The sequence below is a fragment of the Neolamprologus multifasciatus genome, chromosome 11, assembly GCF_963576455.1.
Source record: "Neolamprologus multifasciatus chromosome 11, fNeoMul1.2, whole genome shotgun sequence".
Lineage (NCBI taxonomy): Eukaryota > Metazoa > Chordata > Actinopteri > Cichliformes > Cichlidae > Neolamprologus > Neolamprologus multifasciatus.
Window position 1 is genome coordinate 31,119,331 of NC_140449.1, and position 19,283 is coordinate 31,138,613.

General features: G+C 38.9%; 1 protein-coding gene and 1 long non-coding RNA gene across 3 annotated transcripts in view; one reads left to right on the forward strand and one right to left on the reverse strand.

Annotated features, from left to right (window-relative positions):
* thsd7ab (thrombospondin, type I, domain containing 7Ab) overlaps positions 1-19,283 on the forward strand; it is a 218,367-nt gene that overhangs the window by 75,124 nt on the left and 123,960 nt on the right. For both annotated transcript variants that reach the window (XM_085178478.1, XM_085178477.1), the window contains exons 3-4: positions 9,984-10,232; positions 11,422-11,606. In XM_085178478.1, the coding sequence (XP_085034604.1) occupies positions 9,984-10,232; positions 11,422-11,606 (434 nt within the window). The remainder of the gene's footprint in view (positions 1-9,983; positions 10,233-11,421; positions 11,607-19,283) is intronic.
* The window catches only part of LOC146508835 (uncharacterized), a 97,220-nt gene that overhangs the window by 66,366 nt on the left and 11,571 nt on the right, over positions 1-19,283 (reverse strand). The gene's annotated exons all lie outside the window — the stretch shown is intronic.

Genomic DNA, 19,283 nt, shown 5'->3' on the forward strand with positions numbered 1-19,283 from the left:
TTTTCTTCACCCTGTCATGAAGTGACATGCAGGGGAGGATGTTTATTCGCTGTGTCTTTGTCACTGCTGTGCTGTCAGAGCAATGAGGCACAACTCCCTGTACAATGTATTTCATGTCAACTTCTGAAGATGGAAGTGGAAAAGAAAAACTCCTTTTGTGACATGAGATCAATCTGAACTATGAATCTGTGTGGTACTTTGAAATATGGCAATTTTCAGTGTTTTGCCCTGTGGTTTCGAATCAGATGTTTTATGAAAAATTGAACAAATCAAGCGTTGCTCAAAATGCCACCAAAAGGATGTTTTTCTTGCAAAAAAACGAAGGAACAAGGTTATGGTAACCAAGGATATAGGTTAAAGGCACAGTTTACACAAACCCTTCATTAATTGCAGTGCAGCCTCAGTCAGGCCCCTATGGGTGTGGATGAGCCTATACTGGACAAACAAAGAGAACTCTCTGACAGCGCCTTTCAGAGCATAAAGTAGGGAATGCTGTGTATATCATAGCCAAACACTATCATGAGGCCAAACATGGCTCCCCTGCCACTCTGCATTTCATTGGACTTTAATGTGTAGCTCTTCCTGCCAGAGGGTGCAATCTATCAAAGCTGCCTTCTCAGAGAGAGATGTATTGAATCCCTATATTTAATATATGACACATGGTGAACTGAAAGATGATTTTTAGTTTAAAAGTTTATATGCAATACAAAAAAACAGAATACTCAGTACAGAACTTGTTGCCTCCGTACATTTTACTTTCCAGCTCAAGATTGTGCAGGGGCTAGAGTCTATTCCATAGTTACTGGGCGACGAGTGGGGTACACGGAGAGAGCAGACGCAAGGAGAACATGCAAACTCCACACAGTAAGGCCCGGTACGGCTGGTGGATTCAAACCTAGCACCTTCTTGCTATGAGACGACGATGCTAGCTACTACTACTTTGTTTTTAATTCATGTCATACTATCCAAAAATGTATATAGGATGTAGGATCAGGAATATAAATGACAGGACCTCTCTCCCACATTCTGATGAATGCTACAGAGCCAAAGTGTTAGCAGGTCTGTTGACATGGCCAAAATAAATCAGGAAAATATCGATTTCTCAGCTTCTTCCTGATGTGTTGTGCTGCTTGTTTTCCACTCAGCTCGGCCTCATTAGAAAACATGAAATAGTCGCAAAAAAGTAATCTAACTCATGTGTGTGTGTTCATGGATACAAATCATCAGTATGGATATATAGTTAAAGTATTTCATAGGAAGTGTATTTTGAGTAAGAAACACATATTTTGCCCAGAGATAGATGGGAGGCATAACCACGCCAATAAAGAAAACAAAGCTTTAAAAGAGGTGAAAAATATTGCATTATAACCCAAAACATAATTTTCTGGAAATAAAAACCTAATTGTTTTTAATTCCATTTTAATATATTTTAGTTCAGACTTATTATAAAGACACTCTATTTAAGCTGCTTTAGCCTGCTGCATGCTCCAAGCTGCTTTGCAACCCACCTTCATTCCAGGTCCTCCTTTTTGTGTTGTTTCATAACGTTTCATCATCAGTGTCAGATCTGTTGTCATGCATGCTCCTGCTCTGTTCTGTTCTTGTCTCTTGTTGCTGCTCCTCTCCCCACATCCAGGTTTCCAATTATGCACATAGTAGGGGTCGGGGCAATTACTGCAAATGGAAATCTTTTTATGCTTAAGAGTGAACTGCAGAACAACACGGCATGTTCACATAACAGACAAGTGGACAATCTAGTGTCATTATGTGTGATTTAACCCTCTCAGGCTCAAATTAAACTTTTTGTTGCCAATGCACAACCAAGTCCTGCAGTGGTACTTCTGAGTAAAAAAAAACTCATAAAATATGTATGTGGGGTAATCAGGTTGTTAGTTTTTAACTGTTGCAAATCTGCAACGCCTGCCTTGAGAGGGTTAAGAGTGAAGTTACTAAAAGAAACCTCTAAAGATATAGATAAAGAAAGTGGTTTGAGAGACATCAATTGTGAGTGGGAGATAAAAGAAGTCAGTAATTGTAAAGCAATATCATAAAGTGAAAAATTGGAACCACATCAAACAGATCACTATTCAAATAGGTCACTAAATTACACCTTCAGTGGGTACTTTTACCCAAAATACATGGTTTAACTGTACGAGTGCTTCCACTTATACTGCTAAGCTGATGGGGAATCTAATCTTTTGCCCTGACACTATAGCTGTGAGCTACACTGTCTGACTCAAAATAAGATAGATCAAATAGCTCTGAGCTCCATCTCACTCACTCTAGTTCCTGCCTGAAATGCCCATCAAACATTTACTCCCCTCTCTGCTAGAGATCACCGTATTTGATAGAAGAGCACTGCTAACAGAAAACTTTCACGGTATCTCTTCTAACATGATTAATTACCACAGAGATACTCTAGCAGTATGCTGTTCTCAAAACTTACATTCATCAAGTAAACATCAGACTTATTGTTCCCCAGTAAATTTTAGGCGGTGCTAAAGTCTAATGTCCCTCCCACAGACTCTGTTGTGGAGAAACAATTTTTTCTGACTGGCTAATTGATATTATGAATCATTATCTCTAATGAGCTCATTTACAGTTGCGTACATTTTGTATCCTGGGAAGATCGCAGGATTGCATTGCTGTACCAAAATGAAAAAGCCAAGCTGGGCGACTGTGGCTAGTCACTGGAAGGTGTCCGGCTGATCTGCTTCACAAGTGTCCTTGGGCAAAATACTGAACCCCAAAATTAGTCCGATTCATCCATCAGTCTAGTTTTGTGTCCTGGATAAGACAAGAGTTGTATGCTAGGTGTGGTTTGCTGGTTTTTCCCATCTGGTCTACGCATCTTTTCCAATGCTTACTTGTTTTTATCCTGAGTGGGGACATAATTTACCTATACTTCAAAGTGCTTAACACTACTTTGACAGCTATATGATATAGTTGGTTTTCCACTGCAAGTTGAAACAGTTTATACTGCAAACCAAGATTAGCTTAGGCTTTCAGCAGCTAAAATAATCTGGAAATACAATAATGGTATAAAAGAAAGTAAAAAAACTAAAAAGAGAAGGTACATATTCTGTCTGTTCTATATGGAAGAGGATTAGGGCCACTGGGAAAAAAAGTGGGCACGTCTTCTTTTTTTTTTCCTGAATTCTCAGAAAAAAGTCAGAATTCTGACTTTTTTCTTAGAATTCTGACTTTTTCTCAGAATTCTGACTTTTTTCTTAGAATTCTGACTTTTTCTCAGAATTCTGACTTTTTTCTCAGATTTTTTTTTCCAGTGGCCCTAATCCTCTTCCGTAGTTCTAATATTTACATGTCAGGACATGAATAAAAAATATTTAGTCTTTACCGGGATGTAAAATTAGGTAAATACAACCACAGATAAATAACATCACATGACATGTTACATTGTTTCAAAATGTATTTAACTATTAAACCAAAATGCAGAAGCAGTGTCTGAATCTAAGTGCACCTAATGATTCACTTTTAGCAGCAATAACTTAAAGTACACAGCGTTGCTGCAGTTCATTGAGGTTTGCAGGCATTTATTTATGTACAACACTATTATGGTTTATCCAAATCATTTCAATCAGGTTGCAGTCTGAACTTTGGGCCATTGCAACACCTTGATTCTATTCGTTTTTGTGTGATTTTGCTTGTGTGCTTGAGATCATTTTCCTGTTTCTGCCACACTTTAGCTGTGAGAGACATTTTACATAGAAGTATTCATAGTATACATAAGGGTATATAGAGTTTGCAGTTGACTCAATGACTGCAAAGTAATTGAAGTCATTGAGTTGGTGTGGGCTTCTTTTATAGCCTAAATCATTACCCCTCCAACACAGTGTATGACAGTTGGTGTGAGGTGGTTGCATTAATATGCAGTGTTTAGTTTTCTTCACACATGGTACTCTGCATTATGGCCAAACATGTCCACATTGGTCTGATCAGTCCAAAGACATTGTTGGCAAAGTCTTGTGGTTGGTTCAGATGCAGTTTTACAAATCTAAACCAGGCTGCCATGTTATTTTTAGAGAGAAGAGGCTTTCTCCTGGCAACTCTTCCAAATAAGACACACACCTTTTTCTAGTTGCACCATCATGAATAACGTGCTAAGTGAGGCCTTTAGAGTCTGAGATGTGGCTCTTGGGTTTTCCGCTATTTCTCTTAGCATTGCTACTCCGACCTTGGGTTAAATTTTCCTAGGTCATCCAATCCAGGCAAAATTGGAAACAGCCTTTAATTTTTTGAATTTATGAATAATCTTTCTCACTGAAGAATGAGAAATGGTCTTATAATCCTTGCCAGATTGATGGGCAGCAACAAAATCATTGCTGGAGATCATTCACAATCATTGGCGATGTCTTTCCTTCGTGGCATGGTGTTATGATTCAGACTGCCAAAACTTATATTGTTATTATATTTCAATACTTTCAATATACTTGCTTCAATATACTTTTACACTGCTTCTGCCTGTTGGTTCAATTTTTGGTGAATAAATAATAACATGGAGTAATATGTTGTTATCTGTGGTTGAATTTGTTAAGGCCTGTTAAGAATCTGATTATTTCTATTATGTCCTGATATCTAAAACCTTACTGCTTTCTTTTTACCATGGCTATAGATCTACAATGATCCATGGATAGCTTTCAATATGCTACCAAGCATAATGGGCTATTTCAGTGAGAACTGCAGCTAGCTAAGTAAGAGGAAAATGAAATGGATTTAGCAGATTATCATATTATGAAGCACCCTCACAAAAGAAAAAAAATCCTGGAAATAGTGGTAAAAAGAAGGCTATCATCAAAGCAGACTGGAATATATTATATTTTTCAGTTAATTTAGTTGCATTTGGAGGTTATTTTATATTAGATATTGAAGGACTAAAATGTTGCTAGAGTATGTGAAAGGATAAGTTATTTCTCACATGTTATAATAGCATTTACCTTTTGTATTGTCATTTTGTTGCATCCCATGTGGGATAGAATAATAGGAAATTATTATTAAATAATTAAATTACTTAGATTGTTACACAATTTCTTTTTATGATTTTTCCAATCTAACAGTTAAGTTCAAGTTCTAAACTTCAACTTCTAGTTAGAAAAATGTAATTACTCTGGAAACTTTCGATTGACAGCAGCAATGACTAACAACACACTCGTAGCCTTCATAGTCTACATGTTCTACTGAGGCTCCTGATCTTTTTCACAAATTGCAGACTGGTTGTTTGTATAGTATGAAAAGTGCTGCATAAATGTATATGTGAATGGAAGTAAAGTACAGCCCATTCACCGAATGTAAATACCACCAAGAGGCTATTGAAAGCCTGCTGTCTGACTGTGGTCGTAATGCCTTCCTACCTTTGAACGCGTGGAAATAGTAACACACAGTTTTGCTTTTCTGTTATGAAATAACATTTTTCTCTATGCCTAAGCACTTTGAACCTAACATTTGCCGTTCACACTCCAATGGGGGCAGCTGTGGATTTAGTATCTTGCCCAAGGATAATTTGACATAAAGAGTAGAGGATCAAACCACCTTCAAATTGGTACTTAACCAACCTCTACCTTCTTCCTAGCCGCACATGGTGAAAACATACAAAAAAAAGGAACAACCCTTTCACCACAGCTGCCATTATTTGCCCGAATGTTTCTTGCTGAAATAGCTGCTGACAATATTCAAGTGCTTGACCATCACTATTTGCATAGCCAAGACAGAAAACACACAGACTAACTTAATACAGATGAAAAAAAAACAACTTTACTGTCATTATCAGCAACACAAAAATTACATATAGAAGTTGTTCAGCATGAAAGCAAAAACCAAAGTTTCATCGCTCGTGTACTAACTTTGGTATTTTATAAACAGGGTATATTTTATTGACTCTTCAAAGGTTGTGCTCACTAAGATCTTACAGATCCGAGGATGTGGTGCATGCAGTCTGGACAGTTTAGTTTAAGTTGCAAATTACACCTGTGAGACTTGTAAAACGCCAAACAGGTGTCAATAAGTCTCTGTAACATGTATTGGTGTAAACCTTTGATGTCTTTACTAAGTGAATGTAAAGTAATCAATTATTCTTTTAAAGAGCAGCTTCTTTGGATCCATCCTCTCGCCTTCTGTTCCTTGACTGACATTAAGTTAAAATGTCGTCTCTGCTGCCTTCAAACTTGTGCTTTTGCGACGGCTCTGATCTCTTAGAAGGATTTGGTGACAGTGCCAATAGAGCACGCCTCTATTCATATCACATTTCAGTCACACGCCACTTGTACTCTAAGATTTAATCAATTATGTACTAAATCTATTCATTAATGCTTTGTTTGCACCAAGCTCTCACCACTAACTGGGATCAAATATTTCAAAGGAGCCGTGAAAACAACTCACATGCCCTTAGGAACATAAATATTAATCCTTGACTTGTTTATTTCTTGTTCTAAAATATTCATAGTTGTTTTTGCCACTTGCGGAAAAAAATGAAAAAAAAAGTGGAACAAACTTCCCAGTGCAGCAAAAAAAAAACAAAAAAAACAGTCATCTGCGGACCGGGTGCTCTCCAAACATCTTGCTCACTTCATTTCCAATTTCGTTTGATGAACATCTGTCAGTGAGTCGCTTCTTTCTCTGTTGCCCAAAACTCATCCTAAACAGGCCAGTTTCCTTATAACTTGTGCTGCTGTCCTGTTGATTGGGCTTGTTTCTTACTTAATTCGATGCAGACCCATATGGAAAAGATATATATAAATCTTATAAAGTTTGTATCTGTCTTGTGTGAAACTTGTATGAAAAGCATACAAGAGTGAAAGCAGATATAAGATCCCCTGAAAAATTATATAAATGAAACTTGTATGTTTTGGATACTTACTAAAACAATATATGAGAGTAATGAGAAAGTGGCAGGCAGCACGGTGGTTAGCACTGTTGCCGCACAGCAAGAAGGTCCTGAGTTCAATTCCGCCATCAGGCCTTTCTGTGTGGAGTTTGCATGTTCTCCCCGTGTTTGCGTGGGTTCCCTCCGGGTACTCCGGCTTCCTCCCACCGTCCAAAGACATGCAGCTTGTGGGGATAGGTTAATTGGAAAATCCAAATTGCCACTAGGTGTGAAAGTGAGTGCGAATGGTTGTCTGTCTCTGTGTGTTGGCCCTGCGACAGACTGCCGACCTGTCCAGGGTGTACCCTGCCTCTCGCCCTATGACAGCTGGGATAGGCTCCAGCGCCCCCCGCGACCCTGAAAAGGATAAGCGGAAGCGAATGGATGGATGGATGAGAAAGTGGCCACTTTCATGAGTAAATCATATAAGCCTTATATGATTCACTATATGAAGTAGGCCACATCTTATGCAAGTTTTTTCTATTTCTTTTCCATATGGGGAAGGTCGTACAGGTATCGACTAATTTTATTTTTTTATTTTTTGAGGCCACATCTATCCCTCAGATATTTTTCTTTTATTAAAAAAAGCTGCTTTAATCATTTTGACCCACATCAATTTTGGTCATTTGACATTCAAGTAACAAGTGTGTACAGGTGTTGAATTACAGTATGCAGACTTTCTGGCTGACTGCATCATTACTGAAAGTAGATGTATTAAACCTACATGCTTAAGAATGAGCATTTTTCAGACGTCATCTTACTTATTTAAATAGAATCTGATTGTGTCCTCATTCTGTCTGAATGACTGAGATGAAGAAATAATGACTTCTTTTCGCAACTTTGAAATCTCCACAAAAATGCTCGGGCATGCACACAACAAACGGCAACGACTCAAAGGATCCAGCTGCTGAGAAAATGGGTCACTGGCTGCATTAGGGGGCTTTTTAAAAACACAAGAAGTTCCATCTGAGACAGGAAATCGAGCCATCACCCTCTGTGCGCCACATTCACTGTTTAAATTCCTCATTGTTTTCCTCCCAAGCAAGATGAGCCGGCACACCGAGCGTGTTTGGCAGAAAAACAGAAGTAAGATTTTTCACAGTGTCGCTCCAGTAGCACTTCAAAGACTGCAGAGGTGTTTTAATCTGTGAAGACACAGGAGTTAAAAGAAAAAAAAGACACAGCACAACTGAGCTCATACATTTCCTGATTTATACCAAAAGTCTGAGTTGCTGGAGGTGAAGTGTGGTGGCAACGTCTAAATGAGAGGTTTCTAAATGAAGCAGAGCTGTAATTAGCACTAATAGCTCGTCAGCTGCTTTGCCTCAAGGGGAAAGACATCGAGAACGAGTACCAGAAAGCAGTCGGCTTTAGTCAGAGCAAATTTCTAATGATTCGGAAGGGACCCAAAGAGGACGGGTTATTCATTATGTCTAAATACTGTTTAGATGATCAAAAGATGTTTGTGAGCGATTGATCAGAAGTTGTTTTGGCTGTCTTAACACTTGACACACACCGTGCCATACCATTGCTTTTTTACTCTTAATGTGAAACTGATTATGCAGTGTGTATGCTAATGAGAAGCTAACGACAGTTAAGGGCGGAGGGTTCAAAGCTTCATGTGTGGTATCACACATGTCGATGCAAAGTCTTACGCCAACAGGCAACTTGGCACATTGACATTAGAATAGAATTGAGAGCTTGCTGAAAACTTCAGTGCCATTGTAATGAGGCATCAGCAAGCTGTACACCGCATGACTTGGATGAAGAAGTAGAATAGTGAAATGTTAAGTGGATTCATTAAGTCAGTGAATCTACAGGCAGTTTTCAACAATGCTGATATCTGGTATTTTTTATTAAGAAAAACATTTTAACACATTATATTCTGACTAATATATGTAACTGCAGAGCTCCTTCAGTGGCAGACTGCTGCGTCCTCGATGCATGAAGGAGCGTTTCCGCAGGTCCTTCCTCCCTGCAGCTGTCAGACTGTACAATCAAAACTCCTCTCAACAAACATAGATGTTTACATCAGTGCTGCAATTTGCACTGTTTTATCAACCGATTCACACTATAATCAGAGTTTGCCTCTTAACTTCATTTAATTTTATTTAATTTAGTAACGGTGCAGTACTCTGTTTTTGGTAACCATTGTCCTTCATGTAAATATGTAAAAATTGTGTATGTTTCTGTTCTGTGTCTTGTGTACTGTTTGTTTGTATATGTGTCTTTCTTGCTGCTGTTACACCCAGATTTCCCCTTGTGGGACAATTAAAGGATTATTTTATCCTATTCTAGCGGCTTTCTTACCACGAATGCTGTATCTGTATGCTAAATGTTGGCCTATATCCAAAAACTGATTTTTAAGTGATAAAATATCTGGAAAAATATCTGGAAGTCTCTGTTCTGAAAATTCAGTTATTATTTAATTTAACGTCATTTTTTTGTAATGCCATCACTTTAGACAGTTACAATTTTATAACCTCTGTCTGTGGTAATCACTGATAGTTATGGACACAATAACCCTCTGCACTCATGGTGTCACAGCATCGGCAAACTAACAAAAAGATAAACAAAACACAACCTGAGCAACTGATCTAAACTGAACACCTCTGTAGGCCAGAACACATTTGAGATGAGTTTATTTGCTATTTCAGTTCCATGATTTTCATGTCGTGAGAGAAATAATGGGAATAATAGTGTAAACTATAGATAGACATCGTATACTTTTGGACCTTTGACTAGTTCAGGTTATTAAAACTTATTAAAACTATTCTGAAATAAAAACATGAATTTAGATTACTTAGATTACTAATTTTTGTAGTTATTTTGAACATTTGGATTAAGAGTTTGGGTGATAACCTACCCAGGGCTTACCCCGTCATTCATCCTATGAAAGCGTAATTGGATCAGGGGTCGGTCGGTTGGCTGGTTGACTGGGGCTCAAGGGCTCAATTACAAGTGTAGCATGTTCTCTATTTTATTTGTAGTTTTGTTGGAGCTATAAATATTTTTTTCTTTTCAACCAACAGTCCAAATTGATATTGCATTAATGTTCTTATGATATCACTAAGATTTCATGTCATTCTTCTTTATCTTTTCCCAGCATGTGCTTAACAAGGGACCTTCCACTGACCATCCAGTCATGCGTTCTCCCCAAGGACTGCAAGCTTACTGACTGGACCATTTGGAGCCCCTGCACCAAAACCTGCATGAACCCTGAATCTCCCAGAGGCAATCGGACTCGGACCAGACAGGTGCTCCAGTTCCCCGTGGGCGAGGGGGCGGAGTGCCCACCCCTGGAGGAGTTTGAGTCTTGTGAACCTCAGGGTGAATCCATACCACCCTGTGCCACGTGAGTCACTCCTGATGATAGGGAAGAGATGCAGGGAGCACAGGTGGGAGTGAGCAGGGACTTAAAAAAAAATTGAGTAAAGTGTAGATGTGGAATTCATAGCATGGTACACAACAGGAGCTCATGTTTCACAGGGATAGAACTGCATGTGATGTTGTGATGATACCCACCTCTTATTTATAGCATGGTTAAGAAAGACTGCAGGGATTCATATAAGGCTCAGGCACAAATACAGCGAACCCAAAGTGTTTGGTATTCAACCTGAATGAGACAACACACGCTTCCTGCTGAGTTCCCTTTACACACACCACCCAGCTAATGTGCTCTTCTGGGTGGCCTGTGTGTTTATTTGCGTACATGTGTGTAAGTGAGACAGCATATTGAGATAGATTAGTTTAAGTGCTTGGGCTGGTGCCAGACACAAAGTAAAGACAAATGGATGGAGACTGTAAGGATATTCTAATTCCACAAAATTACACACACCCATACATTAAAACATTAAAAGCATTCTCACAGATGGTTTAGCATATATCAATTTATAATTGTGTGTGATCCTAATCCCATCCCGGATGTTTCTGTTGGGGATGTGTACAACTAGCGGACTAGACAATTAAATGGTGGCTTCATCTGCGAGTTGACCCCAGAAACAGTGGTCAGCTAGACAAACTTTTTATTCGTTATTAATTTACAAATTTACATGCCTGTTAACTCTTGTTTTAAAGAGGACTGCAGAGGACAGCACTCTTTTCTTTCTCTGACAAGTTGTAAACAAGCAGGCTTTATCAAACAGGCTGTATCAAAGTTTAATCTCTTGACTTGATCAATACAGGAAAGAAAGAAAGCTGCTAGTGCAAGCAATGTTAGTGTTCGCCACATTCAAAAAATGTATTTACATTATTTCAACAGTTTATTAAGCAACTTATTGTTGTCCAACACTGATGTGTCTGAAAATCTAGTAGGTTTTCAGAGACACAGCTATAAAATGATGCTTCACATCCTTGTAAAGGCTGCATAGTAAACTGAGGAGTGTATACAACATTGGTTATAAACATCAAGTGCATATTTATGTTGTAAAGTGATGTCTGCAAGATTGTAAATATGCTTATTTTGCATTACATTACATGCATTACTCGCATGGTTGGTTCTCTCACTGTTGCCCATCGTTCCATGTTCTATGTTCACCTTGTAGTTACACCTGGAGAACCACAGAGTGGAGCGACTGTCGGGTTGACACATTGCTGAGCCAACAAGACCGTCGACGTAGCAACCTGACAGGGCTTTGTGGAGGAGGCTTACAGACGAGAGAAGTGTACTGTGTTCAGGCCAACGCTGAGCTTCTAAAATACCTCAACGACCTTCGAGAAAAGGACAAAGGTAAAGTCAAGAGTGTTCCTGAAGACCCTGTTGTGTATGTATATTAACTTTTGAGTTAGTACCTGATATCAACATGTCATATACTGTATGATTTATTTTAAAATGTGTAGTCTAATTTGATGGCTGATGGTTGCATCCTTCAGTACCTGATTTCGGGCCCGATTTGTATCATTGCTAGCCTAGAGTTAATTGTAATTGATCAGGTACTGGCCATTTAGAAAATGATTGCTGGAAGTGAAATTTGTCATAATTTCACCCAGTTACTTGCAATAGTTGTGAGCAGATTACTGTGCTTGCCCATAGTTTGCATGAAAGATCCCAATTTTCAGTAAATTCATGAAGAATTTCTGCTCTTTGTTATGTTCATTCAGTCACAGTGGGCTACTGACAGTTTTTTGAGATGTTAATGTTCCCTTACCTCAGTGGCTCTCGAAATGTGAGGTATAAGAGATGGGCTTGGTCACTGTGACCTCACACACTGATTACTGAAGTCCCAGCGTGAAGCCTTGAGCTGAGCCTTACCGTCCTTTGGGACCATGTCTTACGAAATTGTCCTCATAGTGCATTAAATAAGACTCATCCTAGTGACTGAGACCATGATTGTTGCCATTAAAAGTTACAGTTACAATTAAAGTTAAAGTGTTACCACTTGTGTTTGTTGGTTATATTTTATAGAGTTTCTGTAGTCTGCTCCATCCACTTCAGAATGTAACAGGGAAAGGGGGGCACAAAGGAATATTTTCTTATTCTCATTTAAAATGTCTGGCTGTTATTAAATAATTATCTGAATCTTACAACCAAAGCTGTCATCTGATGTAAAACGTATAGAAATCATACATTTACCAACAAGACTGTACATCACTGTCACAACAGCATTTGTTTTCATTCAAAGGCTTTATGGCTTTAATACCTGGGGGGCCGGTCTCTAGTCAAAATGCCCGGGCTGTTTTCTTTTGTCCCAGTCCAGCCCTGGGGACGACACGCAGTGAATTAATCTGAGAAGGTGCATCAAAAAATAAATGGCCACGCCAGCGGTGCACATCGCAAATCAGCTTGCATAGACACATTAGTTGTGCCGCTTCTTAATGACGGTATCTTAACTAACAACCCCAACTACCAGACTAAAAATAACTTAGCCTACTGGTGAGAGGGACGTTACTAGCTTTCCACATTCCGACACTTCAAAAGCTTCAGGAGCCGTCCGCTCAGCGCAGCATCAGCACCACGGAGATACACGGATACATCCGTAGACTTTAGACACAATGCATTTTTGGGACTTTCAGGTGTATGGACCAATGTTTTATTTTCTGATCAAACCAGAAATCTTTAATGAGCAGCTAGACTTGTCTCGCATTAACTGGCTGAGTTAATGCCAGTTAATGCAACATCGAAGCAGCTGGAATCCACAGCTGTGCGTGTTCATGGAGCTGCATTTTCACCTGCTGGACATCACTACCTGACAGGTTTAACTGTCTTCAGAACATTGCAGAGGCCTTATTGACAGTATTTGGCTCTACAAATCTGTGTGAGCAGATTTACTCTCATATGAGTCCTCAGGTAGCCGTCTGAATGCTGGACGCTCGGAGACACGTGTCTCTGAGTGGGAGACCAGAGATCACATTAACATGTGTATCTCTGTATTAACAGACATGCCATATTGGACCAGTTTATTTTTCTTATCATTGTTGTGAGGACACCATAAGTAGCATTTGTATTTTCTGTTGTACAGTTCATTTGCTGTTATGGATAAAAAGTGTCTTTTTTTTGTTTCGAAATAGCTGATAATTATTCGCTAACAGCTGCCAACATCTGCAACCAAATATAATTCTATAAAGTGGTTCTATATAATGTGTAACTGTTCATATAGCGCGTTATTAAATTTATTGCTAATGCAATCATATGGCACACTGACTTCTGAGGAACTTTTAAATGGCACTCGCCATCAGAAAGGTTGCCTACCCCTGATATAGTGACTTTACCTCATTTCACAGCTTGTTAATACTGGTAGCCTTTTCTTCACATACAACCAGCAACAAGCATTTTAGCATGTCTCTCAGCACAGCTTTTTTTTTTAAGCTGAAATAAAAGTTGGAGTTGTAGCACTTCTATGATTCTCCACCTTAATGGGCCACCAGTGTTGCAGACCTTCTTACCTATCAAGTGCTTCTTAAAATATGAAGTAGATCTCTTTACAAGTGTCAGATACTTACTATCATCCAGCTACAACATGATTTGACTGTGATGTTGTTCATGTCCTCTTCACCCACAAATTCAAAATTATGCACACCTCCACAGACTAAAAGCTTTCTTCTCTGCAATCCTGCCAGCTGAGCTGCACTTGATGCTAGTATGTGGCGACTCATAAAGGACAGAAAGCAAAACAAATATGGAGGAGATTTTTTTCACAACAAATACAGTAAAATGTAACAGTAACTGAAAAGGGGTAAATAACGCAAATCTAAGTATATGAACCTGAATGCTCGGAGTTACTCTGGAATGTGTTAACCTCAAGACTCTTACTGATTTACTGAATAATGTGGGATGTGGTGGATTGACTGTTTTGGCCTCTGAAGGGGGGCGTGCCCCTGTATTACTTACAGACAGTCCCAGTGACTTTCAAAGAGTGAGCTTTTGGATTTAGGAAAAGAAGACATCACTAACATTGGATTAGGACTCTCGGAACTGCAGAGAAAAAGTCAAATTGTTAATAAAATATGCTCTTTATCATGTTTTATGTTCTTGTCAAAGTCCAGTTTTTGTATTAATGTGTAAGGTTTCCTCTTTGAGGCCAGCGAGTCATTCAGTCTTCAACCTTTTTTTTGTCTGTTGTCTGAATCAACTGGACGGACATATACTGGAATCAACAACCCATGACGGTGCACAGAGTTTGTCTGTGTCACAGCTCAGCCTCTGACTCATCTGACAGAGCAGCAACTCAATTTTTCTCCATTTTTCTCTGTCACTTTCACACAGAATGGGAGGCAAAAAATATATATCTTTCTTGCTGCATCTCTGTATGTTTATTAATAGAATCAGGTCCTTTTTTCTTCAAGATTCTGCAGGTTTTATCTTGTGAATTTGGACCTTCACTTCATTTTCATGCTCTTCAAAGCATTTTTTAAAAATCTACATTGACTTGATATGTAGTCATAGCAAGTAACATAGCTTTTCTTTGCATACTGCTAAAACGTTGCAAACATGACTTCAGAACTTTACTGTTATCCTACATTAATTATGGGAATACTAAATATACGACATCTTAAACAGTACTGTAATTTATTGTTATTTGTGAATACAGCAGAATGCTAAAAATGCTGTATTTTTGTGTAGTGTTACGAGCTTATGCAAAGGTGTGGTGTCCATCATCCTTCTTTCCCTCAAAAAATCCAAAGAATTGCGATTACTCAAACACAGCACTCTAGCATTGGTCAAATGTTAGTGAAATATGCATACAACGTTAACCTCATGGGTCTTCACCAAACTGTCCTCAGGGTCATGGTCATATTCGTCTTTTTAATAGGGACTTTTCCTTCTAGAAGACTGGTCAGATTTGAATGAAACAGCATTAATTCCCCCTGGATAAAACGGAGCCTTCTCAGTGGATTTTAATTCTCATTAGTTTGTTCATTACAGCCAACAAATGACAGCAAAGCATAACTTACTTTCTGTGCTTCAAACATTACAAGAACCTGTGAATTGTGATGGACCATGAGGTGGGTGAGTTATTACATCACTGACGTTCTAATTTTCGTTTTCATTTCAGTTAAAGCTCCGTTTCATTTTGTAGCTTGAGTCCTTCCATAACTCATCTCAGCAAAATCATGTTGCTTGAAGTCCTAACATTTCATTGAAGCTTGAAGAGGTTGTTTTTATAGATAAAGTCTACAGTACTTTAGTGTAATATGAGTATAGTTCATAGTACAATTTAAGTCTAAGGATACTACAAGAGGAATACTGAAATAGCAGCGTAATGCCTTGCACCACCACACAGTGGTTGGCACTGTAAGCAAGAAGGTTCAGGCTGGAATTTGCATGTTTTCGGTGTGCCTGGTGAGATTTCATCCCACAGTTCAAGAACATCCTTTTTAATTAATGGATGTTTTCAAATTGGCTGTAGTTGTGGGTGTTGGATCAATAAAGTGCTTAGAGTGCATAGCATAAAGCACTATGTGAAGGTAAATGTGTCCTGTTGTGTAAAGCACTTTGAGTGGTAAGTGGGATGAGAGAAGTGCTACTGTATGTAAATGACTCTCCATTTCCATGAAAAGTATGATGTTGTGAAGCTTGTACTGTATGCCACACAGTATCATGACAGTTCTGTTGTGGTATGTGATCACTGGATGAGAACATAAATACACTCTGTATTTACTGTGGCTGTCATGCAGAAACTTCCAACTTGTTGCTCATGATTTGTAAAGGCTGCCAGGCTTTTAAGTTTATCTACTTGAAACCAGTTAGAAAAATTGATTATTAGAAACATGCTCACTCTTTTATGCACCAAGCTGAGGTGTAGACTTGGTGTACATTTGCAAGCTTTATTACACTGCATGTTTAATCTGTGTGCATTAAAGTTATTTAAATGAACTCTTTAGCAATAACCCACTACTCTGTCTCTCGCTACCTTTTTCAAGTGTTTTTATTTTGTTGTGTTGTTTTTGTGGCCTGCTCTTCAATTATACAAACCTTATATAGTTAATTTGTCAAAGAAATCTCATTTTATCAAGAGCACATATTGATCTCGGGAGGCTGTCGACCATCTTTCCTTTATAGCGTAGCCACAGCTGCATACATCAGATACTACACCATCACACAGCCTGAAACAAATCAGTCTCAAGGGTAACTCAAATAGATTTGATCAAGCACTGTTACGTGACACTCTTGCATCCTCCGATCCCCACACACAGTGTATAAGAGCTGCAGGCCCTTAGTGGGTTGGTAGATAATTGCATATGATGTGCTTGCAGCAGCCAACATATTGACTCGGTTCACGTCCAAATATATGCCACAATGTTTTATTTTTATTAATAGCTGTTGTAGTATTTTCTTTTAATCTTCTGTCTTCAGATATCACACGGTGGCTATCTCGCCAGCTCGTCACGTAAACATTTTATACAGCCTTTTACTGGCTGCCTCTCCCTTTATATCAGGGATTTGTCTGGTCCTGTGACCTGCTTTGACTTGTCAGTGGACACGAGTGTAAAGGCCTCCATTTCTGACACTCGTCAAGCAAGCTTAGAGTCAAAGCTGCCCTCTTAAGGAAGGTGTTAAAGACATTAGTCGAAACTAAGCTTATGGAGCTCAACCATACTGATCACATGAGAGCAAGTGACAACGTTTAGGAGGAAGTGAGATGCTCAATTGCAACTGGTGTCAAAAAGGGAGAGATGATCTTCTCTTGCAACCAGCTGGAGAACGTTAAAAAGAAATCATATGAGCATTACTAGTATCTCTCAAACTACTGGCTCACATGGAAGAGAAGCAGTGATGAAAAGAAAAATGGAAAGATTAGGATTTAAAAAATGGGATGAAACAACCAAGTCTAGGCATTGTTTTTCAGGTGCTAGTACTGACCGCTTTTAATTGTGGTAGTATTTTGGTAGTATCACAGGACTGCACAGCCCTGTGGAACAGCTGAGTATACCCCTACTAAGTATCACCCAGATGCTAGCCTAAAACACTTGATTCACTAAGTTCCTGAGGAAGTGAGTGTAGAATGACCACTCGATAGCTTTCTTATGATGCTGCTTTATTGAACATGTGTCCAGCATGGGTTATAACAGCACAACAACAAGTGTGGCAGCTAAGAGCAGTGTTGCCAACTCCTCAGGAAGGAAAATCGCTATTGGTTGTCCTAAAAGTCGCTAGAAGTCGCTAAATGACATCATCGCCTAATTTGCATAATTGGTCATGCTAAATATAATTGTAATCTACATTGTTGGAGAAAGAAATAACATCGTGGAAAAGACATAAAGTGAGTAAAAAGAGTTTATTTATAGAGTTTATTTAGAACTACGAATTAAATTTATTTTGGCAATTATTGTTTTTTTGTAATGTCACAATTCCAACCCTGCTCCTTTACCCGGGCTTGGACCGGCAAAAGTGACCCGAAATAGGCACTCTGGTGGAGTTACTGTGTGTGTGTTTATAAGTAGTTTTAAACCTGATCCACAAAACAGCATAACAGTAAAAGAACTGACTGCGTTACAGTCAGTCATTTGCAGTTCGGACACACAGGTGTGAACGTCTCCTGCCCTGATAGCAGCTGGGGGAGGACTATCCTCCACCTGTGAGCGCTTTGGCACGGGTGAGGTGCTCAAGGCAGCACCGCTGCTTGTTGAGAGTAAAAGCGATACGCGCTTCACGTCAAAAAGTCGTCATAAATAAGTCTCCAATAACACCAGAAAAAGTCGCCAGATTTGTCGCTAGTCGCTTTTTAGAAAAAAAAGTCGCTAAGGGGGTCTGAAAACTCGCTAAATATAGCGACAAAGTCGCTAAGTTGGCAACACTGGCTAAGAGAAGAACTGCACATCGGCAGCCCTGCCGCAAAGCAAGTCATGGTGGCGTAAAGCCTCAACGCCCACCCGCTCGACACAGGCAACCCAGTATATGACAGTGAGTAGGAGTAATTTATACATTTTCTATTAGATTTATACCCCAATAAACTAAAAGAGGTTGTACCACAAATACTATTTTTAAATAGACCTAGTTTGTTATTGGAGAACTGTATCATTAGCATGCTGTTACTAGCCCAATAGACAATGTTGTGAGCTAGGTTAGCAAGCCAACTAAAGTTAGATATATATAGTCAGTCCATTTTTATCAATTTGATTGGAATATATAATAATAAATGAAATAAGCTGTATTAAAAACTCAAAGAAAAACTGTTGTGTTGAAATTTCAGAATAATTTATTCCTGTTTTCAGACCTGCAGCTGGAAAGCTTTAAAAAACTATTCTGAACCAAATGATTGTTCTGTTTCATTTGTCAGTGATAGATTGTGCTAACACTGATGTATGCTTTGCAATATTTCATTCTGGTTCCAATATTAGTCAAATTTATTTTAGGTAATGCTAAATTAAGTAAAGGGAAATTAGTTGTAAAGGAAGCGATAGCAGCACAGATGCTTTAGCACTTTTTATTTTTCAGTGGTCGAATTGATCGGTGGTCCTTTGGCTCTCTGTGTGTCAGCTGTAATTAAAGAATAATGAGTCAGGTAGCCAAGATTAAATCCATCGACAGAAACTGTTCAAAATATAATCTGTAATGACAGAAATAATGTATAACCTTCCAGATGAAGTTCTGTTAGGTCTATTGAGAGGCTGTGAGGTGCACGATATTTCATCTGAGGTGTTCATAAACTCTGTTAAAGATTAAGCTGCACAAGCATGTTGAGAGTGCTGCGAGAGAGACGTGCGTGTCTTCTATGTGAGAAAGTGTGAACACAGACAAACATGTACAAAGTTCCTATCTTCTTGGTGCAGGATTTCTTCTCCCTCTTTTGGGGGGTAATCTCACAGCACACCACTGAGACAGAGAGGCAGACAGCGGCTCAGCGATATTTGCTACAACCAGAGCTCTCTTTCTCTCCCGTCTCATGCATAAATATCACTGTGCTAAAGGGCAGAAGATGCCCTCAAGCCTGGATCTGAAATGAGCTTACTACCTCCTAAATCTTAA